Source organism: Plectropomus leopardus, chromosome 21, assembly GCF_026936395.1.
Source record: "Plectropomus leopardus strain MGB_pleo_1.0 chromosome 21, ASM2693639v1, whole genome shotgun sequence".
Classification (NCBI taxonomy): domain Eukaryota; kingdom Metazoa; phylum Chordata; class Actinopteri; order Perciformes; family Serranidae; genus Plectropomus; species Plectropomus leopardus.
This window is the reverse complement of record NC_142196.1, coordinates 28,365,193-28,390,192: the sequence shown is the minus strand read 5'-3', so window position 1 is coordinate 28,390,192 and position 25,000 is coordinate 28,365,193. Positions and strand designations below refer to the sequence as shown.

Sequence of the window (25,000 nt, the reverse complement as noted above, 5' to 3'; positions counted from 1 at the left end):
TTATTTTTTATTTTATATTCTTTTAATATACATTTGAGTTAACTGGTTGTTTAGTTTTTTATTTGTCTGCATTTGGTACTTTTACTTTTCATATTTTCTATACATTTTCCTGATTATTCTTACATACTTTTACTTAAGTAACATTTTCAGTGTAAGACTTTAACTTGTAACAGAGTATTTCCACACTGTAGTATTAGTACTTTTACTGAAGTAAATGATCTTTTTATGTGCTTTTTGCGTTTTACTGTGTTTTGTCTGTTGTTATTTGTTTTTTAATGTGTTTTATGTATATTTCATGTGTTTTATCTGTTTTTATATGCTGTTCTTTGCATTTTTATGTGTTTTGTATTTTTTTAACATGCTTGTGTTTTTCATGTACTTTTTGTTTTTTAAATATGTTTGAATGTGTTTTTATGTATTTTTTTAATGTTTTTATGTATTTTTTAATGTGTTTTTATTTTATTTAAGTGATTTTAAGTGTTTATATGTTATGTGTTTATTTTTATATGTTTTTATGTATTTATTTCTTGTTTTTATGTTTTTTTTCTAATGTATTTTTATATGTTTCTGTGTGTTTTTTTTTGTTTTTGTTTTTTGGGTGTTATAAATGTGTTTTATGTTTTAAATAAAATGATTGTTGTTGTTGTTGTTTGTTTGTTTTTCATTGTTTGAAAGAAGCCGCCTGAGCAGAGAGTTTCAGTCAAACTGCGCACAAGTCTTTGGTGTTGGTCTGAGGTTTTAAGGTCTCGCTGCGCCGCAGGAATAACCAGCTCAGATTACCGTCTGAGGACCTGAGTGAAAACACTTAGCTCTCACTGAGCTCTGATTGGCTCACAGCGTCCATTTCCTCCTAATGGACACACAGCTTGCGCACCCCACTCTGTCCTCCCTGGGGAACCAAAACCATTAGACAGAGGTTCCCCCCCAACACACACACACTGATCAATACACTGGATGGCTTCCTCTCACACACACAAGATCAATATTTAATGTCTGCTCAGCTTCGTCTCTCCTACACAATCTGAAGAGCAGATCTCAGATCAGCTTTCAAACAGTCGCACACATTTTTGTATAGAAAACACAGCAAAGCATTGCGGGACTTTTTGACTCAAAAGTTACCGTAGAGACCTGAGTCGAGCACCAACCAGCAGGTGGCGGCAACGCACCAAAATGCTGTTTGCCAAACAACAATAACGCTCAAAGAAGAAGAAGAAGCGAGCGGGCGGTTTGAGTTGATCCGGTTTGAATAAACACAGGTGTGAGCGTGTTTGCTTTGTTTATGTTTTAATGTTTTAAAACGAACACAGTCACAAACAGAGCACATATCTATCAGCTGTGCGCTCATGAAAACAAAGCACGTATCTATCAGCTGTGCGCTCATGAAAACAAACCATGTATCTATCAGCAGGATGTTGTCCTCTCCACACTCCTCTTCCCTCGCCGCCCCCCCCACCCACCCTCGACCCCCTCAGAAGTTGACCTCTGACCCTCGCTGTGTTGCCATGGAGACATACTGGAGAGAAGTGCGGAGCATCGAGGAGGAGAAAGAGGAGGAGGAGGAGAAGGAGGAGGAGGAGGAGAGGAAGAGTATGGACGGTGAGTTGGATGGACAGCAGAGTGAGATGGCGGCGTCTTTCTGTCTGACTCGTACACATCTGTTTACCTGCAGAGGTGGAGCTGGAGGAGGCGTGGCTGAAGGAGGCGGGGCTATCATCCCTTGTGACCGGCTCGTCAACAGAGGAGGTGCTGCCGCCGCCGGCTGAGGCACTGCTGTCCACGCTGACACGTCAACAAGCCGCCACAGTGAGGAGGCGGCTGAACAAGTACAACGAGACGCTGAGGACCAGAAACAGGCAGCCAATCAGAGACGTGCGGGACATTTTCACTGAGGTGGGAGGATCCACGCACCCCCTGACAGACGTCTTACCTAAGCCCCTAATGTTCAAAAATCACAGCTGTAATGACTCAGCATTTTCTGTCTCACACAGCCCAACGATGACTCAGCAGAAAGATGCCCCTCACCTCCCTCTCAACCCACCAAGTCACCACCGAGTCGCTACCACACCACCACCAAAACCATTCGCCGAAACACCCACAGAGGTACCTGTCTGTCTGCTCAAAGACTCCTCAGACATAAACTCCTCTCTACCTGCTCAGGTACATCATACAGTAGTTGACTCAAGGAAACCTTTAAGACAAGGAAGCACAAAGACTCTGGAGAGGAAGCTGAGGTAGTGACAGTATCAGCCTTACTAGGGACTGGTCCCAGGCAAGCCTGAGCCAGCCCTAACTATAAACTTTATCAAAAAGGAAAACCTGAGCCAGCCCTAACTATAAACTTTATCAAAGAGGAAAACCTGAGCCAGCCCTAACTATAAACTTTATCAAAAAGGAAAACCTGAGCCAGCCCTAACTATAAACTTTATCAAAGAGGAAAACCTGAGCCAGCCCTAACTATAAACTTTATCAAAGAGGAAAACCTGAGCCAGCCCTAACTATAAACTTTATCAAAGAGGAAAACCTGAGCCAGCCCTAACTATAAACTTTATCAAAGAGGAAAACCTGAGCCAGCCCTAACTATAAACTTTATCAAAGAGGAAAACCTGAGCCAGCCCTAACTATAAACTTTATCAAAAAGGAAAACCTGAGCCAGCCCTAACTATAAACTTTATCAAAGAGGAAAACCTGAGCCAGCCCTAACTATAAACTTTATCAAAGAGGAAAACCTGAGCCAGCCCTAACTATAAACTTTATCAAAAAGGAAAACCTGAGCCAGCCCTAACTATAAACTTTATCAAAGAGGAAAACCTGAGCCAGCCCTAACTATAAACTTTATCAAAGAGGAAAACCTGAGCCAGCCCTAACTATAAACTTTATCAAAGAGGAAAACCTGAGTCAAATACATGTTTATATATCAAACAGTGTCAATCATTTTATTTTTACTGTCAATTAGAAAATGGTTGGGGGGCCACCAGGGGCCAGATTTGGACCATGGGCCGTAAGTTGAGTATCACTGATTTAGAGCTTTGTAAGAGAGACAGATTTTACGAGGAGTCAGCGCAGAGAAGCTAAACTGGAGAAATCGGATGTGTTTTCTTGGTGTCTGTCAGCGCTGTGGATCATTTTTTAGACTCGTTGATAAAAACGATCAGATGTGACTCTGCATCGATCAGCGTATTGATCTCTGACTCTCTGTTTCCAGGTCGACCCACGCTTCCTGCGCTCGTTTTTGAGAATCAGCTACCTGAACACCCGACATCCCTGACACACTCCCCGACAAACACACACTCGCCGACACACACACACTCAAACACACACTCCCCGACAAACACATACACACCGACACACACACACTCAAACACACACTCCCCGCCCATCAGTTGGTCGATGCGAGCTGATTGGCTCCTGCGGGACTCTCCGTACTCAGAGGGCGTGGCAGAGCACAAACAGGGCGGGGCTTGTTGGGACTGCCTTCGTTTCCATGGAGACGACAGCGACCTGCCAGTGAGTCTGAGATCTTATTGGCTGTTGGGGGAAACTGTAGGGCCAATCAGGGCCCAGTTCTGTTGTTTTACTCTAATTTATTTATTGTCTTGTTTACTAGTTTTTGTTGATTCATTTTGTAACGTAAATAAATGTGTGTGTGTAGTTTGTTCCCGTCTCGCCCCCTCAGGGGCTGACCTCTGCAGACGACCTGTCGTCATGTGACCTCACCCGCCTCGGTTTCATCTCTCACATTGAACTTTCCACCTTCCTGCTCGCTCTGGGCGTCCAAACCAAACGCACCCGCCCGCCGCGCCACAGGACCCGGGGTGCGCTTCATTTTTACCTCCCAGTCTGGGGGGGCGAGGGCGGGTTTAGACCAATCAGGAGTCAGTTGGAGACAAGACGAAGTCATCAGTCGAAATCAACTTAAAAACTCAACACAAACACAGGGGGCGGGGTCTGTGGGTGTGGCTTTTGTTGTTATTTTGCTGCTGTTGTTTGTTGTTGTGGTGTTTTCTATTTTGGTTTTCTGTTTTGTTGTCACTGTTGTAGTTGTTCTTGTTATTTTCGTTGCTGTTGTGGTTTTTTTGTCATTTGTTGTTGTCATAGTTGTCGGTGGTTCATGTTATTTCTGTTGTTGCTGTTATCGTTGTTGTTTTCACTGTAGTCATTACTGTTGTTGATATTGTTGTTTTTGTTGCTGTCGTGTTTTTTTGCTGTTTTGTTGTTGTCATTGTGGAGGTTGTTTATGTTGTGGTCGCTCCGTCTGTCTCTCTGTCCATCAGACAGCGGTGTCTTTGCTGTCCCTCTGAACTCGTTGTTGGAGAACGACAGAAAAAAGTTTCCAGGAGTCAAAGTTCCTGTCGTCTTTCAGAAGGTGAAGAATATATAATAATAATAATAATAATAATAATAACAAGCTGTCCTGAAAAAAAGAAATATACCTTATATATATACACATATATATTAATAAATTACTGTTATTATTACTGTGTTACCCCCCGTGTGTGTGTGTGTGTAGTTGCTGTGTATTTTAGAGCAAACTGGACTGCAGACTGAAGGGATCCTGAGAGTACCAGCATCAGCTGCTCGACTCAAGGTAACACACACACACACACACACACACACACACACACTCACACACGTCTGTTAATTCAAATATTCAAACTAATAATTACAAAATTAATTTGAACACCTGTCTGTCTGTCTGTGTCTCCAGTTCCTGCGCAGAGAGTTAGACAGGTGTGTTGAAGGGTTCGACTGGTCTACAGTGAGACAGGTGGACGCTGCAGGTCTGCTGAAGCTCTTCATCAGAGAGCTGCCAACACCTTTGCTGACACACACACACCTGTCCACCTACTGCTCTGTGCTGGGTACACACACACACACACACACACACACACACACACACACACACACATATTACCTCCCCTGTTAATCACTTACATTGAGACATTTTTTCAATGTCTGCAGAAATTTTATGTTGAACAAAAAAATTGCAAAAACCAAAAGAAAAGAGATTTTCCTAAAATCCTAACAGTTTTAAAAAATAAAAAATCCAAGATTAACATCATAATTTCCGTCCCTCTTTTTGATACTAATTTTCAGGTCATTTTCTTGCCGAGTCGTTGTTTTGTTCAACACGTTTATTAAAGAAATGAAAGCAGCGTGCTCGGCGTCTGAAGGGTTAAACTCTTGTGACAGGCGTCTGAATGCGGCGCAGACACACTGATGTCTGTCAGGTTTTAAAGGGTTAATAAAGGGGCAGTTTGACTCTTACCTGTGGGCTGACCTCTGGGGGCGGGGCCAACAGCTGTGATTGGACAACATGCCGACTTGAAGACGAGGGGACAGGAAGTGGTAACGTGCAGTGGTAACGAGTGTGTGTGTGTGTGTGTGTGTGTCTCTGCAGGTGTGTCCTCAGTGGTCCATCAGGTCCAGGCTCTGCAGCTGCTGTCCCTGCTGCTTCCTGAGGAGAACCGAGACACGCTGCGAGTAAATCAACGCTGCACGTCTCACAGCTCCGACTACCGTCAATAATACATCAATCAATCAATAATACATCAATACATCACAATCAATAATACATCAGTTAATCAATCAATCAGTCATTCCATTAATCTCAGAGAATATTTCACATCAGATTTAGTCTTTCTTGATTTCGGGTCATAAAACTTTAATCGTCTGTATCTTGTTTTTATTTTAGACGGCTTTTTTTCTTTTTTTTTTAATTTTTAAATTTTTTTAGAGATTTTTAAAAATAAATTGGCTTATTTTTCTCTATAAAAATGTTTACAGGTTTTTTTATTTTTATTTTGTTTGTGGGTGATTTTTAAAGACAACACGTCCGTGAGTTTGGAAAGAATCTTATCGAAACATTTTTGATGATTTGTTTTTCCTTTAAAAATTATGGCCTTTTTTTCTGTAAGTTTTTTTGAGATGTTTAGAAAACATCAATTTTAGCAGTTTCCTTTTCTTTATAAGTTCGAGTGATATTTAGAAAATTTAGGCTTTTCTTATTTTTTATTTTTGCTTTGTTGATTTTTCCTTTTTTATATTTGAAATTGTTGGTGACTTTTTTCCTTGTAGAAAGTTTTGGCAAGTTTATATGATTTTTTATGTTTTTAGTGGAAGATTTTTTTTCATTAAATTTTCGGGGCTTTTTCTTTTTTAATGTTTGGTGATTTATTAGGAAAACAGGCCCTCCGAAATAAAAATCAGCTTCATATTTCCTGTATTTAACTCTCAGTCTCACCTGGATCTGTTTCCATGGTTACAGGCACTGCTGGTCTTCCTGCAGAAGGTGGTCTCTCACCAGGACCAGAACAGGATGTCCCTGTGGAATGTCTCCATGGTGATGGCGCCCAACCTGTTCACCTGCCCTCACCGCGGCAACAAGCGCTCCACAGCCAATCAGCAGGAGGTGGAGGAGGCGGTGGGCGGAGCTCACCTGGTCCGCCTGATGATCACGCACCAGGACCTTCTGTGGACCGTGAGTCAGGGGACACCTGCACTGCGACATCACCGCCTCGCCTGTCACAGTGACACTAGAATGGATCGTCCGGAGGGAGGTGGGCGGGATCTCCGCAGCACGTCATCAAACGCTCACAGCGGAATCAACCAATCACAGCAGCGTGTGGTCTGTGGCAGATTTATTCAGTTTAAGTGTCTCATAGACTGAATATAACATCTGTCTTTACAGAGTCTACGATCCGTCCGCTTCAGTCCGCTTCAGTCTGGTTCAGAAGCGTGACTCTGCAGAGATGATTTTCTGAAAGACGTGCAGAGAGAGTTTATTCCTCATTGCGGAGCAGCTTTACAGTGACAAACGCGGAGAAATTAACAGTAAACGAATGATTTCTAGCTAACGTTAGATACACACCGGGTAATGTCACGTTAGCTGCAGTGCTGCAGGTTAACTTTAGCTAATATGACTCTTTCAGAAATTGATCACTGCAGAGTTAAATCTCCATGAAAATGACTACGTTCATGTCAAATAAAGTTAGTTACCATATCAGTCTATGTAGTTAGCATATTAGTCTACGTAGTCACTATATGAATCTATAGATACTATATGAATCTATGTCATTACTATGTGAATCTATGTAGTTACTACATTTGTCTATGTAGTTCGAGAAAGCTCGAAGTCCTCCCTGTTAAAAAAATCTGCCACAAACTACACGCTGCCGTGATTGGTTGTTTCCGCTGTGAGCCTTTGATGACATGCAGCAGAGATCCCGCCCACCTCCCTTCGGACGATCCATTCTATGAACCAGCTGTTTGTGACATCACTTCCTGTTTCCTTCGCTAGGTCCCGAGCTTCCTGCTGTCTCAGGTGAGACAGATGAACCAGGCGTCCAATCAGAAACAGTTTGACCTGAGCAGGGCAAAAAGACGACTGCTGAGGAGGAAGAACGACAAGATTGACGTGAACCAGGTGAGACAGAGAACCAGGTGAGAGAGACCAGGTGAGACAGAGAACCAGGTGAGACAGAGACCAGGTAAGACAATGAACCAGGTGAGAAATCTTACAGAAAAAAAATCCCCAGAAAAGGCTCTCATCACGTGTGTGTGTGTGTGTGTGTGTGTGTATGTGTGTGTGTGTGTGTGTGTGTGTGTGTGTGTGTGTGTGTGTTGATCACGGAGCTGTGTGACGGTGTCATCAGGGTCCACGCCCCCCTGCACGCCAAGGTCTCCATGGCCCTACAGCTGGACGGACAGATGACTGCCAAAGACGTCATCGCCCGCTTTGAGTGTAACAACAGGTAACACACACACACACACACACACACACACACACACACACACACACACACACACTGATCATTGTGATTGATGGGGGATCACCGAGTTGTTTTCTCGTCCTGCAGCTCTGATCAGCATCTGTACGAAGTCGGAGGAAACATCTGTGAGTCTATTTACAGCATCATGTACACGACATGTCAACATGTAAACATCTGTAAACATATTAACGACATGAGTCATCATGTAAAGATGTAAACATGTAAAAATCATATTTACATGTGAATACCATGTAAATATGTAACTTATGAACATCATGTGAACATCATCTTATCATGCAAACATGTAAACATCTAACACGACATATCATGTAAACATGTAAACATCATGTTAACATGTAAACATCAAGTCAGTATCAGACAAACATGTATGTAAACCTCATGTAAACATCATGTTAATGTGACACTGAAACAAAATATTTACATGATGTAAACATCAATCAAGTAAACATTTCGTGTATTTTCTGTATGTTTACATCATATTTACATGATTACGTCATGTAAACATGACGTAATCATGCGAGTCTCATGAGGTAAACATGATCTGAGACGACTGCATGGCCTCTGTGTCCTCTGACAGCTGTCTGTCTCCGTCTCTCAGGTGAGCGGCGTCTCCGTCCAGACTGCGTACTGCTGAACGTCTACAGAGTGAATCCTCACTGTGATTGGCTGATCAAACCCTGACACACACACATGCACGCACGCACACAGCCTGTGTAAAGACTCTGAGCTGTCTCACCTGTGTGACATCTGGTGTTATCACCACATGGGGACGCCATGTTGTCACATGATCAGCTGATCTTTGTACTTCCCGTGTTTTCTATGTCTTACTCTCTGGATCATGTTAAAGTCACAGAGAACTGCAGGTGTTGGTGTGTCTCCCTCTGCTGGTCAGCGCCAGTTCCTGCAGCTTCGCTCAGTGTGACTTCATCACCTGAAACCACGTCGTCATCGTCATTTAACCCTCTGAACCCTGAGCAAACTGCTTCGACTTCTTTCAAAAACATCAATAAAAAAAAGAGAAGAAATTTAAAGGAAAAGAAAATTAGTTGTAAAAAATTATTTAAAATTATGATAATTTTGGAACACAATTTTAAATATTTCATTATGATTATTATGTTCAGTTTTTCACTGCATTTATTCTTTTTTCCAAAATGATTTTCTAAATTCTTGCTGTTTGTGGAACATTTCTTACCATGTTGCTCATTGTGGTTTTTTTTCTTGTTTTTGAAATAAAAATGGCACCACAGTGTTCAGAGTTCAAAGGGTTAAAAATCTGTGAAAGGCTCCGGGTTTCAAAGGGTTAATGCGCTGGTTGTAGATTTGAATCTAAATGTCCAAAGTGATCCTTTTTTGATGACTGTAATTAAGAATAAAGCATGCAGGCGAATAACGACATAAGGAGGCGTGTGTGTTAAAACAGCAGCTCTGCTCATGAAACTGAACAGAAGAGTTTATATACAACAAACACTAAACGCAGCGTTTTCTTACAAAACCTCCCTCCACGTTCACACGCTAAACTACACGTCTGACGCCGAGCCAGAGACGCGCAGGAGGGCGTCCGCGTCTGACGTGTTTGTCACATGATCGCTGAGGTCATCGGGTCACTTAGAGTCAGTTCGTGTTCACAGATTCAGAAAAAAACAACTTTTACAAACACAGAGCTTCATTTAGAGTCCGTTAAAAATAAGAATCCATACAGATACAGTTTGAATATCGTTCAGTCGGGAACACTCAGCAACAGATGTGTCCAGATGTTAGGAGCAGCTGATGTTAGGAACAGCTGATAGAGTCCAGATGTTAGGAGCAGCTGATGGAGTCCAGATGTTAGGAACAGCTGATAGAGTCCAGATGTTAGGAGAAGCTGATGGAGTCCAGATGTTAGGATCAGCTGATGGAGTCCAGATGTTAGGAGAAGCTGATAGAGTCCAGATGTTAGGAGCAGCTGATGGAGTCCAGATGTTAGGAGCAGCTGATGGAGTCCAGATGTTAGGAGCAGCTGATGGAGTCCAGATGTTAGGAACAGCTGATAGAGTCCAGATGTTACGAACGGCTGATGTTAGGAACAGCTGATAGAGTCCAGATGTTAGGAGAAGCTGATGGAGTCCAGATGTTAGGATCAGCTGATGGAGTCCAGATGTTAGGATCAGCTGATGGAGTCCAGATGTTAGGAGCAGCTGATAGAGTCCAGATGTTAGGAACAGCTGATGTTAGGAGCAGCTGATGTTAGGAGCAGCTGATGTTAGGAGCAGCTGATAGAGTCCAGATGTTAGGATCAGCTGATGGAGTCCAGATGTTAGGAGCAGCTGATGTTAGGAGCAGCTGATGGAGTCCAGATGTTACGAACGGCTGATGTTAGGAACAGCTGATAGAGTCCAGATGTTACGAACGGCTGATGTTAGGAACAGTTGATAGAGTCCAGATGTTAGGAGAAGCTGATGGAGTCCAGATGTTAGGATCAGCTGATGGAGTCCAGATGTTAGGAGCAGCTGATGGAGTCCAGATGTTAGGAGCAGCTGATAGAGTCCAGATGTTAGGAACAGCTGATGTTAGGAGCAGCTGATGTTAGGAGCAGCTGATGGAGTCCAGATGTTAGGAGCAGCTGATGGAGTCCAGATGTTGCTCCTCGGCGGCCATGGCGGCGGCCTGCAGTGTCTCGGTGTCGCTCTGCAGCGGGTTCAGCTGTTTTCTCTCACTGTGCATGTTGTTCTCATGACGCTTCAGATCTGATGCCTGAAACCACAGACAGACACTGAATTCAACATGTACAAATACTCATCACATGTACAAATACACATCATACGTACAAATACTCACCACACATACAAATACACACCACATGTACAAATACACACTACAAGTAGAAATACTCAGCACAAGTACAAATACACACCACACGTACAAATATATACTGACATTATCAGCAGTGTAGTATGAGTAGTGGTATCAGATATAGTATGAGTATTAGTTGCACCACTAATATCAGTGATATTATGAGTGGTAGTATCAGTAGTAGTAGTAGCAGTAGTAGTATCAGTGGTACCTTGGCGAAAGCCTTGGTGCAGGATGGACAGACGAATGGTTTCTCTCCTCTGTGTCTCCTCTCATGATCCTTCAGGTGAGACTTGTGTTTGAACGCCTGCAGACAGACAGGTGAAAGACAGAGAGACACACAGGTGAGAGACAGACATAACAGTTGAGAGACAGACAGACAGGTGAGAGAGACAGTTGAGCTCACCTTGTCACACATCTGGCAGGCGAACGGCCTCTCGTTGCTGTGAACTCGTTCGTGTTTTTTCAGGTCTGGAGCTCGAATGAATGATTTCCCACAAACATCACACCTGTACGGTTTGAAGCCCGTGTGGATCTTCAGGTGTTCTGCAACACACAGGTGATCACCTCAGAGACAAGTATCACCTGAGACACACAGGTGATCACCTCAGAGACAAGTATCACCTGAGACACACAGGTGATCACCTCAGAGACAAGTATCACCTGAGACACACAGGTGATCACCTCAGAGACAAGTATCACCTGAGACATACACCTGATCAGTATCAGTGGTTTACACTGTTAGAAAAATGTGATGACATCAGAGCTCAGGTGACTGTACCTGAGACCAGGTGTGCTGAGGGTGGGGTTTACCTTTCAGGTGAGCGTGGGTGGTGAAAGCTTTGGTGCAGATCTCGCAGGCAAACGGACGCTCTGCTGAGTGAAGCTTCTCGTGTTTCCTACAGACACAGAGATCAGATGTGTCGGTCAGGTGAGTCAGTCAGGTGTGTAGGTCAGGTGCATCGGTCAGGTGTGTCAGCCAGGTGAATCGATCACGTAGACCATGTGTGCTGTACCTGAGTCTGCTCTCGTCCAGGAAGGTCTTCCCGCACACCTGGCAGGCGAGCTGCTCGCGGTGTCCGTACAGCAGGTATTCAAACTTCATGTCGGTGGTGGCCGTTGACCAGCCGGGTGGCTGCTCGTCCTTCACCTCCCCCATACTGTCAGCAAATGTTAAAGTCTGGGTAGCGTGGTGCTCCGCCCCCAGCTCTTTAGGCTCCGCCTCCATCTCCGTCACCACATCCTGGTCGTAGCAGGTCACCTGGAGAGGTCACACACGGGATAACCTGTATGTAGGTGTGTGTGTGTGTGTTCAATGTTCTTTCTCACCAATGTCAATGTTTAACCCGAAGCACAGAGGTCATTTCCACATCCTGAGGACATTTCCACATCCTGAGGACATGTCTGCACTGCGTGTGTGTCTGTGTACCTTGTGTACGTCCTCATTGGTCAGTTCTTTCAGGATGGCTTCCTGAACACGCAGCGCTGCACTGGGAGACTTGTCCAGCTCCTGATTGGCAGACGCCTCGACAAGGTCGTCTGTGGTGGGCGTGTCGTCGTGCTCTCCGAGCACCTGCATGGACATGCATGGACACACACACACACACACACACACACACACACACACACACACACACACACACACATTAATAATATGTGGATACAGATCTTATTGATTAGTGATCAGATGATGAATTAATACCTCTGCGTCACCGGCCAGCTGAGCCTCGGGCGGCAGCGCCATCTTTACGATGTCATAAGGAAACTTCTCTTTGTCCTCCGAAGACACGTCCCGTTTCTGAGGACACATGAACACATCTGTGTGAGTGCTACCTGAGTGAGTGTTACCGTTGTGAGTGTTACCTGAGTGAGCGTTACCTGAGCAAGTGTTACCTGAGTGAGCGTTACCTGAGCGAGTGTTATCTTTGTGAGTGTTACCTGAGTGAGCGTTACCTGAGTGAGCGTTACCTGAGCGAGTGTTACCTGAGTGAGCGTTACCTGAGCGAGTGTTACCTTTGTGAGTGTTACCTTTGTGAGTGTTACCTGAGTGAGCGTTACCTGAGCGAGTGTTACCTGAGTGAGCGTTACCTGAGCGAGTGTTACCTTTGTGAGTGTTACCTTTGTGAGTGTTACCTTTGTGAGTGTTACCTTTGTGAGTGTTACCTGAGCGAGTGTAACCTGAGTGAGCGTTACCTGAGCGAGTGTTACCTGGGAGCAGAGTTTGTCGAGGAAGCGAATCCCGAGGATCTGTCCCGATGACATCATGAGGTTGACGTCTCTCTTCTTCACGGAGATCTTGGCGGTGTACATGTAGTTCAGCACCTCCTCGAAGATATCTGAGCGGATGAAGTCGATCTCAATCACAGAGGAGTTGTCCACCTGTGGAGACACAGACAGCTGCCTCAGCAGTCCGGTTTCTTTTTCTTTGAGGGCACCATGTGAGGTTTTTGTTTGTTTGAAGGACAGAGAAAGACATCCGAAGTTTTTGTTTTGTTTGATTATTTATGTTTCCTTTTTAAAGAAGAATTTAGTACCAGGTTGTTAGGTTTTTTCTATTTTTTTGTTTGCTTTTAAAAGAAAAGGAAGGAGATAAAAAAAAGACCTGGCTTTGTTTTTGTTTGGTGTTTCTTGTTTGTACCATTTGTAACATGTTTTTTTTGTTTTAGTTGTTTTGTTTTTGTTTTTTCGGGGGGGGTTAAGAAGAAGAGGAGGAATACAGTACCACAGCTTTTGTTTTGATTTGGGGTTTGGGGTTTTTGAAGTACAGAGCAACTTAAAAGAGGACCATGCCATTGGTTTTTTTGTTGTGTACCTGATGTTTTTATGAGTATTTAGAGAGAGTTTCGCTGTTTTTGTTTTCAAGAGGAAGAATTTAAATCATCATGTTTTTTTTATTTGAAGAGTATGAGTAAATTGTATTTTTGAGGATATTGTAGAATACCTCATGTTTTTTTTTAGATGTTTGGATTTGCAGTGCTTGGGCAGTACCTCGTGTTTTTTGAAGAGTTTCTTAAAATAGTTGGAGCAGGCGGCGAGCACGCAGCGGTGAGCACGGAACTTGACGTCCTCGACCACCACGGCGATGTCGCAGTGCTCGCCCTCCAGCCGCTGCTCGTTCAGGAGCCTCAGGAAGATGCTCTTGTGTTCGTCGTCCACATATTTCACCGTCTCCGCCATCTGAGCACAGAGCGAGAGAACAGCAGGCGCGGGGTTAACGGCTTTCTTTGTTGATAGACTCCACAGAAGAGAAAAAAATCAGACAAATACAACGATGAACCCTCCGCGGACGCACCTGTCACACATTCAGGTGTGCAGATACTCCTCGGCTCGTATGTGGCAACAAAACCATGAGACTTGATTGAGAAACACATCCTGCAGCTCTATCGCCGCGGCGACCAGCTGTGGAAAAATGATACCGATTCTTTTCTTCCGAAAACAAGAACCGAAACAACCGAGCAACTCGGTAGGAAATCCGCCACAAATTTCAAGAAATTATTTGATTAAAAAATTCATGTTTTAAAAAGGCTTGGTGAAAATATATTCTTAATTATCACAATTACACACTTAAAAGGATTTTAAAATTTTGTTTTTTCTGAGGACTTTTTTTTGGTTTTATTTTTGTGTCTGTGCGTTTTGTTTGGTTGTTTCTCTTGAAGTTTTCATCGATTTCTTGCCAATGTTGAACGAAACCACAACTTCCAAACCCAAACGAGAGGCAGAAAAAAACAAAATAAAAATCTTCAAAACATTTACTGTTTTCAGTTGACAAAATTAACACACACACACACACACACACACACACACACACACATATATATGAAAATAAACAAATATTAAAACGGGGGGGCTGTAATATAACTTAAAGTGAATTCATCTATAACTCACAAAACATTTCCAGGATTTTTCCAAAACTTTTTTTTACTATTTTCATGAAAATTCCAGGCCTGGAAAATGTGACTGTGAAATTCCATGAGTTTTCCAGGTCCATGGCAGTATGAAGCCTGGCCGGTGTGTCCCGGTGTGTCCCGGTGTGGCTCCAATAGTTCATGTACCTCTCCTGCCGCGGACACGCGCGCCGGAGCGTGTGCACGGTGCAGGGCTAAACCGGCGGCAGACCGGCTCGCTGTCAGCACGGAGCACACCGGCACGAGCCACCGGGACACGCCGGGTCTGATCCGTCCACACCCTCAAAGGCTCCGACTAGGGACCGGGACCGGACACCGAGTCCGACTGAAGACCGTTGAAACCGGACTAAAGCGGGCCGGCAGCCGCGGCGCTAACGTTAGCTCACCGGAGCCGGTCGTCAGAAACGGATTAAATCGTTAACGGGGAAACAGCCGGTGCGTGCGCGGGAGGCGGCAGGTTAACGGGGAGTGGTGACGGTGTAACGGAGAGTGGTTACGGTGTAACGGCGGCGGTAGCCGCGCGGACGCTAACGTTAGCCCGGAGCTAACAGGCTAACTAAACGTTCAACATGACGTTACCGGCGGATAAACCGGGCTCCCGGCGATCAGCACGGCCACCGGCCGGTTCATCACCGCGCCGGGGGGACAGCAGCGTGTACCGGGCGAGGTGTGCCGGTGTTTCTGAGGGTGAAAGTCGGTGTTTTGTCGGTGAAATTCGGTGCTGACGTTAAATGGCGGATAGCCGGGCCTGCCGCTCCGCACACACACAAAATGGCGTCTCTACGGTGGCAGACGCTCTCCGGTAAACCCGCCAAAAGACACCGGCACCGGCCGGGCGGACGGGGAGTCGGCCGCGTGCTGGCTCCGCCGTCCCCGGGACCGACACGCAGGCACGCGAGCAGCGGCGCCGCGGCCTCCGGGGCTCGAGCGGCCATGAGCGGCTCGAGAACGCGCAGGCATCCCCGCGGTAACGGCGGAAGCAGGAGAGAGCGCGAGGCCGGGGAGCGGGTACTCTTACCGTCGCAGCGGGCCGGTGTCAGCGGGTCCTCCGGGGGTGTGGGCGCACCGGCGGCCGGGAGACACTTTGTCCGGTTGTTGTTGTTGTTGATGAGCACGAGCACAGCGCGGGAGGCTCGCTCACTCTGCTGCAGGGGCACGAGGCTGCGCGCCAAACACTGCCGCTCACGCATGCGCGCTCCTCCCGTGATCAGGCCTCAAACCAGCGGTTCACCAGAGGAAGCCCCCCAAATCAATCAATCAATCAATCAATCAATAACAGTATTCAGATCATGCCCTGAAGTAAAAGCACACGGTGAAAATACTGTTACAGTCAAAGTACTGCAGTGAAAACGTTACTGAAGTAAAAGTAAATCAACGAGAAGTACTGAGAATATGAAAATAACCCAGTACAGAAAAAACACCTTAAAAAGACAGAATTATTTTAAAAAGGACCAAAATATTTGTTAAATCAAACTTATAAAAATGAAAAAAAAACACCCTGTGAATTGATTTAAAATAGAAAAACGAATAAAAGCCCATAATAGTTACCACCATAGTAACCCAGCAGCAACGTAACACGTGCCAACAGGCCTGCTTCAGTTTTTATTTTCTTTAAAAAATGCCCAAATTATTTAAAAATCAAAAAAGCCTTTTATTTCTTTAAAATTCACCAAAAGAATTCAAATTTTAAAAATCCAAACACTTTTAGAGGAAAATGTTTTTAATCTGAGATTTGCCAAAAAAAAAAATAAAAAAATTAAATTTTAAATCTTGGAAACATTTTTCATCTACAGTCGCTGCCCCGTGTGCTTTTTGTATTTGTTTTGTTTGTTTTTTTCATATTGAAGATGTTTCATATTGAAGAGCAGCAGTAATGACTTCATGTGTATGTCGTCTCTCACAGTGTCAGTTGTACTTTTACTATGTTTGTTAATTAAAATAATACAAAAACAAAGAAGAAATCAAATATTTCACATAAAAACCTTTAATATCACTTTTAATAAATATATATATAAAATGTGTTATTTATACTTAATGAAAGGCACAAACAAAATTTAGAAAGGACAGGGAAGAATCTACAGTCACATGTGGAAACATTGATCTGCTCTGTCAGGTATTGATTCATAAAGTGACATCAGAGTGTACGACAGCCAATCAGAGAGAAGATAATAATAATAATAATAATAATAAAATTTTAGTCTTTCTAAGTCCCGCCCCCTCCCAGGTGACAGACTGTTGCCATGGCAACAACAGTAAACTTACACCATCCCGTGCTTCTTCCACCGATAGAACTACGCTACCCACAATGCCCTGCAGCAGACACGATAAAGACCATCGTGTCCTAATCGATAATCAGTTGGGCGAAAGCAGCTGCAGCAACAGAAGATATGAAGGGTTAATATGTTAGGATCGATCAGAGTAATGATTGGATGTCTGATCGGCCAATCAGAGCAGCTCGTACTGCCGCAGGTGCATGCGCTGGATGATGTCACGACAGTCGTTGAAGACACGGCGAATGTTTTCCGTGTCGATCGCACAGGTGAAGTGAGGATAACAGTAATGTTTCCCATCGCCGCTCGCCGTGCTGATCCTCTGAGAAACAGACAGGTATAGAGAGAGGGACAGACAGGTCGGAGACAGACAGGTACAGAGAGAGGGACAGACAGGTCAGAAAGAGAGACTGGTCAGAGAAAGAAAGACCATTGTAATATTTTTTTTGTGTTTTTACCAGAAACTCGTCTCTGATGAAGAACTTAGCTCTGGTCACTCTGGGGTCTTCATCAGCATCAGGGACAGCTGGAGACACAAAGACACAAAGGGACACAGAGAGACACAAAGATGCACAAAGAGACACACAAAGACACACAAAGAGACACAGAGAGACACGAAGATTCACAAAGAGACACAAAGACACACACAGAGACAGATACAAAGACACAGACACAGAGGGATACAAAGACACAGAGAGACAGATATTATAAAACCCTAGAAAGGTCCTATAATCCTACAAATGTCCTAAATTTGTGGAAACTGTCCCTCCGTCAGTTTACAGAGTGGCCCCTGGTTTTATAATTGTACAGATTTTGGGGGTCAGCTGAGTGTGTGTACCTTCAGCAGGAACCTGGTAGTTGGTGTATTCTGGGAAATAATCCTCCAGTTTGGATTTTCCAGCCAAAATTTTGTCAGCGAGCACGTCCTGTTTGTTCAGGAACAAGATCACTGAGATGGTCTTCAGAAACCTGCAGCCAATCACAGAGCAGAGAGGGTTAACGACAGCCAATCACAGAGCAGAGGGGGTTAACGACAGCCAATCACAGAGCAGAGGGGGTTAACTACAGCCAATCATAGAGCAGAGAGGGTTAACGACAGCCAATCACAGAGCAGAGGGGGTTAACTACAGCCAATCATAGAGCAGAGAGGGTTAACGACAGCCAATCACAGAGCAGAGGGGGTTAACTACAGCCAATCACAGAGCAGATGGGGTTAACTACAGCCAATCACAGAGCAGATGGGGTTAACTACAGCCAATCACAGAGCAGCGTGGGGTCACCTGTTGGTCCAGATGGATCTGAAGAGGTCAAGAGATTCTCGCAGCCGATTGGTCGAGTTGTCCTCTCTGATCACCATGTTGTAGCTGCTGCTCGCCGCCACAAAGATGATGGCTGTCACATCTGAGCAGTGAGACAGGCGGTCAGAGAGACAGACAGGAAGAGGACGGTCACATCTGAGCAGTGAGACAGGCGGTCAGAGAGACAGACAGGAAGAGGACGGTCACATCTGAGCAGTGAGACAGGCAGTGTTGGGGGTAACGAGTTACAAAGTAACGAATTACTGTAACGATATTACTTTTTTGGGTAACTAAGTAAAGTAACGCATTACTCTAAAAATATCGGTAACTACACTACTTTACTAGACTACAGGAACGCGCTTTCCTGCGTTACCTAGGCCGTGTTTGCCTGTGCTGTGTCTGTCTGTTTAAGTGGCGCAGGAATTATGTGCGTGCTGCGGCTGCTGTCTGTGTGCGTGCGCGACGCGTGCTGCATAGAGAGGGGCGAGTGACGTTGCTGCCTGTACGAACAGGAGAGAGGGAAATGGAGACGGAGACTGAGACGGAGACGGAGACTGGGGGGTTCGGCTGGTGGCGATATTCCCACTACTTTCAGTTTATAGCTCGAAAGGACAAAAATATTCGAGTGAAATGCACTCTATGCCCAGGCGACAGGCTCCTTTCAACTGCTGCAAAGTCAATGAGCAACCTGTCCAAGCATTTGTCAGCCCAGCATGGCAACTCAAAACTCATCTGCAGGAGTCGATGAGCAGCCGACCCCGCCTAAACAGGCCAAGCTTTTTTCAAGTGTTGGAGCACAGAAGCAGGTAACACAGAAAGACATTAACAGGCTGGTTGCAGGGTTCATTGTAGAAGACGTGCTTCCCCTGTCGACGGTTGAATCGCCCAGGTTTCAAAAAATACTCGATTCTAGGTTCAAGAGTTTGTGAGTTTGTACGTTACCAGCTTTATACAATAAACACTAAGTGTTGATAGAGCTATGATGTTTGTCCTGTATCTACTCGGTAAATTAAGAAATGGGAAAGTAAAGTAATAAGTAGTGAAGTTACTTTTCAAATGCAGTAACTAGTAAAGTAATTTCATTACAATTTACAGAAGTAACTAGTAATAAATAACTAATTACTTTTTTTGAGTAACTTCCCCAACACTGGAGACAGGCAGATAGAAAGACAGACAGGAAGAGGATGGTCACATCTGAGCAGTGAGACAGGTAGATAGAAAGACAGACAGGAAGAGGACAGTCACATCTGAGCAGTGCGACAGGCGGTCAGAGAGAAAGACAGGTTGGTTTCACCGTTAAAACACTGGATCCACTTCCTGCGTTCATCCCGCTGTCCACCAACATCAAACATGCTGAGAGACAGACAGACAGACAGACAGGTGGTTAGAGTTCATATTTTGTTGTGATTCTTTGTCGTACTCAGTTTCCCATGAGGCTTTGGGGGATGTAAACAGGAAGTAAAATGTTGCCATGGAGACAGTGGGTAAGCGTGTTTTTGGATTTGTGGATGGACAGCAGAGACAATGGATGGGATGTGGCTTTAAAAATGTCTCGGAGACAGCTGATTGGTCAGATGGACAGAGGGGGCGGGGCTAATACTCACTGGAAGTTGACCTTGTCGACCTGAAATCTGGTTTCAAAAATCCCCGACGTCAAAACTCTGCAGCGCAGCAGATCCTGCAGGAGGAGAAGAGGACACCAACAGCCGAGACAAAAAACAGACATTAAAGAAAACACACATTTTGTTTTATTTACATTTTAATCAAACATCTTACTTTTTTTTTTTCATTTATATTTTATTCATTTTTTTCTTTCTCACTTTTTCCTTTTACAATTTTTTTGGTTTTACAGGAAACATTCCTTCCAAACTTGTAGACTTGCCAAAATAAAAATCTCCAAAATGACGCCATTTATCAACCAGAAACTGTAAAAAAATTTGACAAAAATTCTGTTTGTCAAAACAGGATGAATATTTCATCACTTCCCGCCGAGTCGCTTCTGATAAATAAAGAACAGTCCCTTAGTTCTGATGATGCAGCAGGACGGTGTCATACCTGGTCGTTAGGTGTGTAGTCCGTCCTCCTGACTGAATCCAACCTGTCCAGGAAGCTGCAACACACACACACACACACACACACACACACACACACACACACACACACACACAGAGTTCTTCTTCTGTTCCTCTAACAGCTCCACCCCTCCTCCACCCTGAGCTCTGATTGGTCCGTTGGGATTTAAAATGTCACAGTGTCTTTGAAGTGGAAGACTGAGTGTCTGTGTGTCTGTGCGTGTATGTCTTACTACTGGGCGCAGTCGATCAGCTGATACTCGTTGGCGCGTTCGAAACACGCCTTCACGCCGTCATCCTCCCACAGCTTCTGAGCATGCTCGAAGAACTCCTGAGAGACACGAGACGCAGGACATGTCAGAGTCTGCATGAGGTGAGCGCACTGCCGTCTGATTGGACCATGGTGACAGCGTGTGTCCAATCAGCGGCGGCGTCACAGACACGGAGATTAGACAGGAAGCTGGTTGTTTTGTGTTGGGGTGTCCTCAGAGACTCAGTGTTTGGATAATGAGGCCTCAGGTGAGCTTTCAGTCCCTCATTAACTCGTTACATCATGTCATTAACATCGTTAAAACAAACAAGCTCTGAACCTCTCCCCAGGTGACGTGCCGCAACTTTAAAGGTACAGTACGCCTCTTTAACCCGTCAGGGCGGCGTTCAGGTTCTCTGTGACACTGTCAGACAGGCTCTGATTCGCTGTGTCACAGGCATTAGCCAATCAGCAGCAGCAAGTTTACACACAATAGTTATGTTTGTTTACACAATTTTCAGGCTGAAGACCCAGCGTCACCAGTCAGCTCAGTGTCAACTTAGTGCAAGCTCTGTGTCGGCCCAGTGTCGGCTCTGTGTCGGCCCTGTGTCGGCCCTGTGTCGGCCCTGTGTCGGCCCTGTGTCGGCTCTGTGTCGGCTCTGTGTCGGCCCTGTGTCGGCCCTGTGTCGGCTCTGTGTCAGCCCAGTGTCGGTCCTGTGTCGGCCCAGTGTCGGCCCAGTGTCGGCCCAGTGTCGGCTCTGTGTCGGCTCTGTGTCGACCCTGTGTCGGCCCTGTGTCGGCTCTGTGTCGGCCCAGTGTCGGCCCAGTGTCGGCTCTGTGTCGGCCCAGTGTCGGCTCTGTGTCGGCTCTGTGTCGGCCCAGTGTCGGCTCTGTGTCGGCCCAGTGTCGGCTCTGTGTCGGCCCTGTGTCGGCTCTGTGTCGGCCCAGTGTCGGCTCTGTGTCGGCCCTGTGTCGGCCCTGTGTCGGCCCTGTGTCGGCTCTGTGTCGGCCCTGTGTCGGCCCTGTGTCGGCTCTGTGTCAGCCCAGTGTCGGTCCTGTGTCGGCCCAGTGTCGGCCCTGTGTCGGCCCAGTGTCGGCTCTGTGTCGGCTCTGTGTCGGCCCAGTGTCGGCCCAGTGTCGGCTCTGTGTCGGCCCAGTGTCGGCTCTGTGTCGGCTCTGTGTCGGCCCAGTGTCGGCTCTGTGTCGGCCCAGTGTCGGCTCTGTGTCGGCCCAGTGTCGGCTCTGTGTCGGCCCTGTGTCGGCTCTGTGTCGGCCCAGTGTCGGCTCTGTGTCGGCCCAGTGTCGGCTCTGTGTCGGCCCAGTGTCGGCTCTGTGTCGGCCCTGTGTCGGCTCTGTGTCGGCCCAGTGTCGGCTCTGTGTCGGCCCAGTGTCGGCTCTATGTCAGCTGTGAGTGTCAGTTGTGAGAACAATTGTGTCGGCTCTGTGTGTGTGTGTGTGTGTGTGTGTGTGTGTGTGTGTGTGTGTGTGTGTGTGTGTGTGTGTGTGTGTGTGTGTGTGTTACCTCTGTGTATTCGAAGTCGGACAGCGGTGCGATGCTCTTGATGTAGTCCAGTCTGAACTGGTTAGCAGGGTTGCCGAGAGGAACAGGCGGAGTCAGTGTGCTCATGGCCGCCACGATGGTCTAAAACACACACACAGACACACACACACACACAGACACACTCTGATTGGCTCTTTCTCTGATTGGGCGTCACACAGCAGGTGAGCAGACCTCCTGTGGAGATGAGTTTTTTTTAATGAGAACCATTTTAAACCTGTTTGAACTTCGGTTAAAATGTGTTTGGTCCAATCACAGCCGCTTAATTAAACTACAGTTACACAGTGTGGTTGTGGTACTTTTACTTGAGTAAAGGATCTGAATACTTCCTCCTGGCCTGTGACTCACCACGATGGCATCCTTCACGTTCTTCCTGATGTCTTGAATCTTTTGCTGCTTCTCTCTGGAAAACAAAGACTTTATTTGTTATATATGTTATATGTTTTGGTTTATTGAAAGACATTTTTAATGCTGTGAATGAGACACAGATCCTCAAGTCAAGTCTTTTAAAGGAAAAAAATCTCTTAAAATTTGACAATAATTTTTAGATTGAAAAATTATCAAATTATTTTCTTCACAAGACATCACAGAAAAAAATGTCTCACCCAAATATTTTACTTAAAATTCAAAACTTAAAAAGAAAATGACAAAACATTTTCTTTGAAATCTGAAAATATAATCAAACAGCTGATTTTTATGGTTTTTTGAAAACTGAACTCCTGACGATCACGTCTTCATCATTTTATTCGCCGATCAGATCTACGATAATTTCCTGTCTCCACATGGAAATAAAAGGTCAAATTTACAGGAAGTACTGAAGCTCGGCGTGACATTTCAAAATAAAAGTTGACTCACTCAGCGTTGAAACCGTCGACGTGAAGAATCCTCATCTGCTTCACGATCGTACTTTTGCCTGATTCCCCCGCACCTGGAGGCAGTCAGGTGAGACAGAGAGACAAGTGAGACAGACGGACAGAGGGACAGACTGGTGAGAGACAGAGAAAGACAGATGGACAGACGGGTGTCTCACCCAGCAGCAGCAGTCTGTGTGTAGCTTTGTAGGCCTGTCTCTCTTTCTGCAGCTGTCTCTCGATCTTCTTGTTCGCTTCTCTCTTCGCTTTTTCATCCAGTCGTTCTTCTTCCGTCTTCCCGCCCAGACAGCCCATGTCCACTGCAGTAAACAACCAGTAAACAACCGGTAAACAACCAGTAAACAACAGTCCATGTCCACTGCAGTAAACAACCGGTAAACAGCACAAACCAGTAAACGTCCTCACTGCAAATTAAATTGAATCCAGTAAATTTTAATATTTTGTTTCATTGAAGCAGATTTTTGAGTTTCGCTCTTGTTTTGTTCCACAAGTCGTTTTTGTTTTTGTTTGGATTTTCAGACAGAAAAAAAAAACCTTAGAACGTTTAGAAACTCTGAAGACAATCAGAGACAGAACCAGAACCAGAACCGATCTGGAGTCAGTCTGTTTGCTGATGATAATGCTGTATTTCTTCGCGTATTTTTACTACATCAGAACTTTGAATATTACTCCTCATTAAGTATTTTTCACAGTAGAACTTTTTTTACTCCAGCAGAGGATCTGAACACCACTGAAACCAGTAAACCCAGTACCCCCCCCCAGTTCCAGTACCTGAAGCTGTCGCTAATCACTGAGCCGTCGAGTCTCAGCAGGTCTGGGTCAGACCGTCTCTCCGTCCATCCATCAACGTCCTTGAAGAAAGACAACTGTCCCAGCAGCTCCTTAACCAATCAGCATCCCCGACTCTCCTCCAGCTCTGGTCCAGGTCCAGTTCAGGTCCACGTCCAGTTCAGGTGCAGGTCCAGTTCAGGTCCAGGAGAGCAGAGCTGGTGCTCCAGGTGTGTTTCGAATGTTTTCTTTGTTGGAGTGAGAAGAGAAACTCCTGAGCGTCTCTCTGTCGTCCTCCCGCCCCCCAGCCCCCCTCCCCCGGTCTCTAACAGCGTCTCATTAGTCGTCTCTCGTCTCTCTGTGTGTCTCTGTGTGTCTTCAGGGGATTTTGCTGTTTTTCCTCTCGTGTCAGTTTGCTGCCTGACAACCACAAACACAAACCTCTCTGCTGGTTCCAGTCTGTCAGACCAGGACTTGGCCTGGACCAGGACTGAGTTCGGACCAGGACAGAGACTGGACCCCGGACCGAGCCCTGACCGGGTCTGAGCCCATGTTTTATTTATTTCATATACAGTTTATTTTATATACTTGAAATGTTCTTTTATTAATATATTTCACACCTTGTTTTAGATTTTAATTATACTTTATTTTACATTTTACACCTTGTTTTATTTTATTTATACAGTATTTATACTTTCATTTACGTATAACCTTTTATATTTCACACTTATGTTTTGTCTAAACTTTCTTTTAAATATTAGATATATATATATATTTCACACATTGTTTGATTTTATTTATATCTATTTAAATATTTTATATTTTATTTATACTTTGTTTTATATCTCATACCTATTTATACTTTATTTGAAATGCTTTTTGAAATATATTTCACATCTTGTTTTATGTTTTATTTTTATCTTATTTTAAATACTTTATTTTACTTTGTTTTTAAAGAAAACATGACTTTTCTTTAAAAACAGGCTGTAAAAGAAAGACAAAGCGCAGCCGTTTAAATTAGTATTTTAGTTCATCCTCACATTTTTCTGCCTGTTGTTCAGTAACAGTGTTTAACCCTTTACTGCGTCCCTCTGCTGGTGTCAGCTACAGTCACCCCATCACACCACAGCCACCCGTCGCCGTGGTAACCAGCTGATGCTGCAGTCCAACACAGGATGCTGAACTAGGACACCTGGTTCACTTTGTCTTTATTTCTGTCCTCAGAAAAGAAATGGACACTCTCACTTTCAAAAAGGGTAAACAAAAACACAACCTGTCTGAAATCTGACCGAGGACAAACAAACAAACAAACAAACAAAGTGTCCTCTGGGACGGTTTGACTCTGACAGACGAGGACTGGACCGCAGGTCTGACCTGGACAGGTTCAA

The 25,000-nt window shown here is 45.0% G+C and overlaps 4 protein-coding genes and 2 long non-coding RNA genes across 12 annotated transcripts in view; 2 read left to right on the top strand and 4 right to left on the bottom strand.

Annotated features, from left to right (window-relative positions):
* Positions 1–1,267: 1,267 nt before the first annotated feature.
* Positions 1,268–8,659, bottom strand: LOC148186115 (uncharacterized). Its single transcript, XR_015775333.1, has 6 exons — positions 8,527–8,659; positions 7,232–7,869; positions 6,242–6,519; positions 5,267–5,455; positions 1,664–1,836; positions 1,268–1,513 (listed from the first exon to the last, which is right to left on the bottom strand). It is a non-coding gene; the product is annotated as an uncharacterized LOC148186115 (long non-coding RNA).
* Positions 1,344–9,192, top strand: arhgap28 (Rho GTPase activating protein 28). The gene is made up of 14 exons (XM_088071848.1): positions 1,344–1,596; positions 1,670–1,890; positions 1,989–2,100; positions 3,203–3,504; positions 3,650–3,812; positions 4,272–4,363; positions 4,508–4,585; positions 4,706–4,859; positions 5,399–5,481; positions 6,266–6,478; positions 7,298–7,423; positions 7,633–7,751; positions 7,857–7,894; positions 8,389–9,192. The coding sequence occupies exons 1-14, from the start codon at positions 1,344–1,346 to the stop codon at positions 8,469–8,471; spliced, it is 2,037 nt and encodes a 678-aa protein (XP_087927974.1). The 3' UTR covers positions 8,472–9,192.
* Positions 9,193–9,199: 7 nt separating this feature from the next.
* On the bottom strand, positions 9,200–15,984 carry zbtb14 (zinc finger and BTB domain containing 14). Of its 4 annotated transcripts, XM_088071844.1 has the most exons (11): positions 14,505–15,493; positions 13,912–14,018; positions 13,608–13,796; positions 12,828–12,998; positions 12,322–12,417; positions 12,049–12,192; positions 11,636–11,880; positions 11,433–11,518; positions 11,026–11,165; positions 10,831–10,926; positions 9,200–10,520 (listed from the first exon to the last, which is right to left on the bottom strand). In XM_088071844.1, the coding sequence occupies exons 3-11, from the start codon at positions 13,794–13,796 to the stop codon at positions 10,380–10,382; spliced, it is 1,308 nt and encodes a 435-aa protein (XP_087927970.1). In that variant the 5' UTR covers positions 13,912–14,018; positions 14,505–15,493; the 3' UTR covers positions 9,200–10,379. The 4 variants fall into 4 exon arrangements, with proteins under 4 accessions (XP_087927970.1, XP_087927969.1, XP_087927971.1 ...); XM_088071843.1 differs by lacking the exons at positions 13,912–14,018; positions 14,505–15,493 and adding an exon at positions 15,543–15,984; XM_088071845.1 differs by lacking the exon at positions 13,912–14,018 and having other exon boundaries at positions 14,505–15,494.
* Positions 15,985–16,182: 198 nt separating this feature from the next.
* LOC121939789 (guanine nucleotide-binding protein G(olf) subunit alpha-like) overlaps positions 16,183–25,000 on the bottom strand; it is an 8,918-nt gene continuing 100 nt past the window's right edge. The window contains exons 1-13 of one of the 2 annotated variants that reach the window (XM_088071847.1): positions 24,987–25,000; positions 23,003–23,143; positions 22,828–22,900; positions 22,321–22,375; positions 21,937–22,056; positions 20,398–20,495; positions 20,148–20,202; positions 19,697–19,770; positions 19,387–19,445; positions 18,075–18,195; positions 17,633–17,763; positions 17,253–17,320; positions 16,183–17,116 (exon numbers count right to left, since the gene is read on the bottom strand). The exon at positions 24,987–25,000 is cut by the window's right edge and continues 100 nt beyond it. In XM_088071847.1, coding sequence (XP_087927973.1) covers positions 16,970–17,116; positions 17,253–17,320; positions 17,633–17,763; positions 18,075–18,195; positions 19,387–19,445; positions 19,697–19,770; positions 20,148–20,202; positions 20,398–20,495; positions 21,937–22,056; positions 22,321–22,375; positions 22,828–22,900; positions 23,003–23,138 — 1,137 coding nt within the window. In that variant the 5' untranslated portion in view covers positions 23,139–23,143; positions 24,987–25,000 and the 3' untranslated portion in view covers positions 16,183–16,969. Of the gene's footprint in view, positions 17,117–17,252; positions 17,321–17,632; positions 17,764–18,074; positions 18,196–19,386; positions 19,446–19,696; positions 19,771–20,147; positions 20,203–20,397; positions 20,496–21,936; positions 22,057–22,320; positions 22,376–22,827; positions 22,901–23,002; positions 23,144–23,615; positions 23,957–24,986 lie in introns of those variants that run through there. The other variant, XM_088071846.1, reaches the window with a different exon arrangement.
* The window catches only part of LOC148186114 (uncharacterized), a 3,866-nt gene continuing 812 nt past the window's right edge, over positions 21,947–25,000 (top strand). The window contains exons 1-2 of the long non-coding RNA XR_015775334.1: positions 21,947–23,842; positions 23,995–25,000. The exon at positions 23,995–25,000 is cut by the window's right edge and continues 812 nt beyond it. This is a non-coding gene — a long non-coding RNA (uncharacterized LOC148186114). The remainder of the gene's footprint in view (positions 23,843–23,994) is intronic.
* sycp2l (synaptonemal complex protein 2-like) overlaps positions 24,987–25,000 on the bottom strand; it is a 10,663-nt gene continuing 10,649 nt past the window's right edge. For all 3 annotated transcript variants that reach the window (XM_088071839.1, XM_088071840.1, XM_088071842.1), the window contains exon 25: positions 24,987–25,000. This exon is cut by the window's right edge and continues 98 nt beyond it. The gene's annotated coding sequence lies outside the window, so the exon portion shown is untranslated.

Bases quoted from the DNA above. Each gene is read 5' to 3' on its own strand.
- arhgap28 (XM_088071848.1), top strand. From the start codon at position 1,344: ATGAAAACAAAGCACGTATCTATCAGCTGTGCGCTCATGAAAACAAAC. The intron at 4,364-4,507 runs GTGAAGAATATA...GTGTGTGTGTAG, and splicing joins TTCCTGTCGTCTTTCAGAAG to TTGCTGTGTATTTTAGAGCA. The intron at 7,752-7,856 runs GTAACACACACA...CTCGTCCTGCAG, and splicing joins CGCTTTGAGTGTAACAACAG to CTCTGATCAGCATCTGTACG.
- zbtb14 (XM_088071843.1), bottom strand. From the start codon at position 13,796: ATGGCGGAGACGGTGAAATATGTGGACGACGAACACAAGAGCATCTTC. The intron at 12,418-12,827 runs GTAACACTCGCT...ATGTGTCCTCAG, and splicing joins TCGACAAACTCTGCTCCCAG to AAACGGGACGTGTCTTCGGA. The intron at 11,519-11,635 runs GTACAGCACACA...CTGTGTCTGTAG, and splicing joins CTGGACGAGAGCAGACTCAG to GAAACACGAGAAGCTTCACT.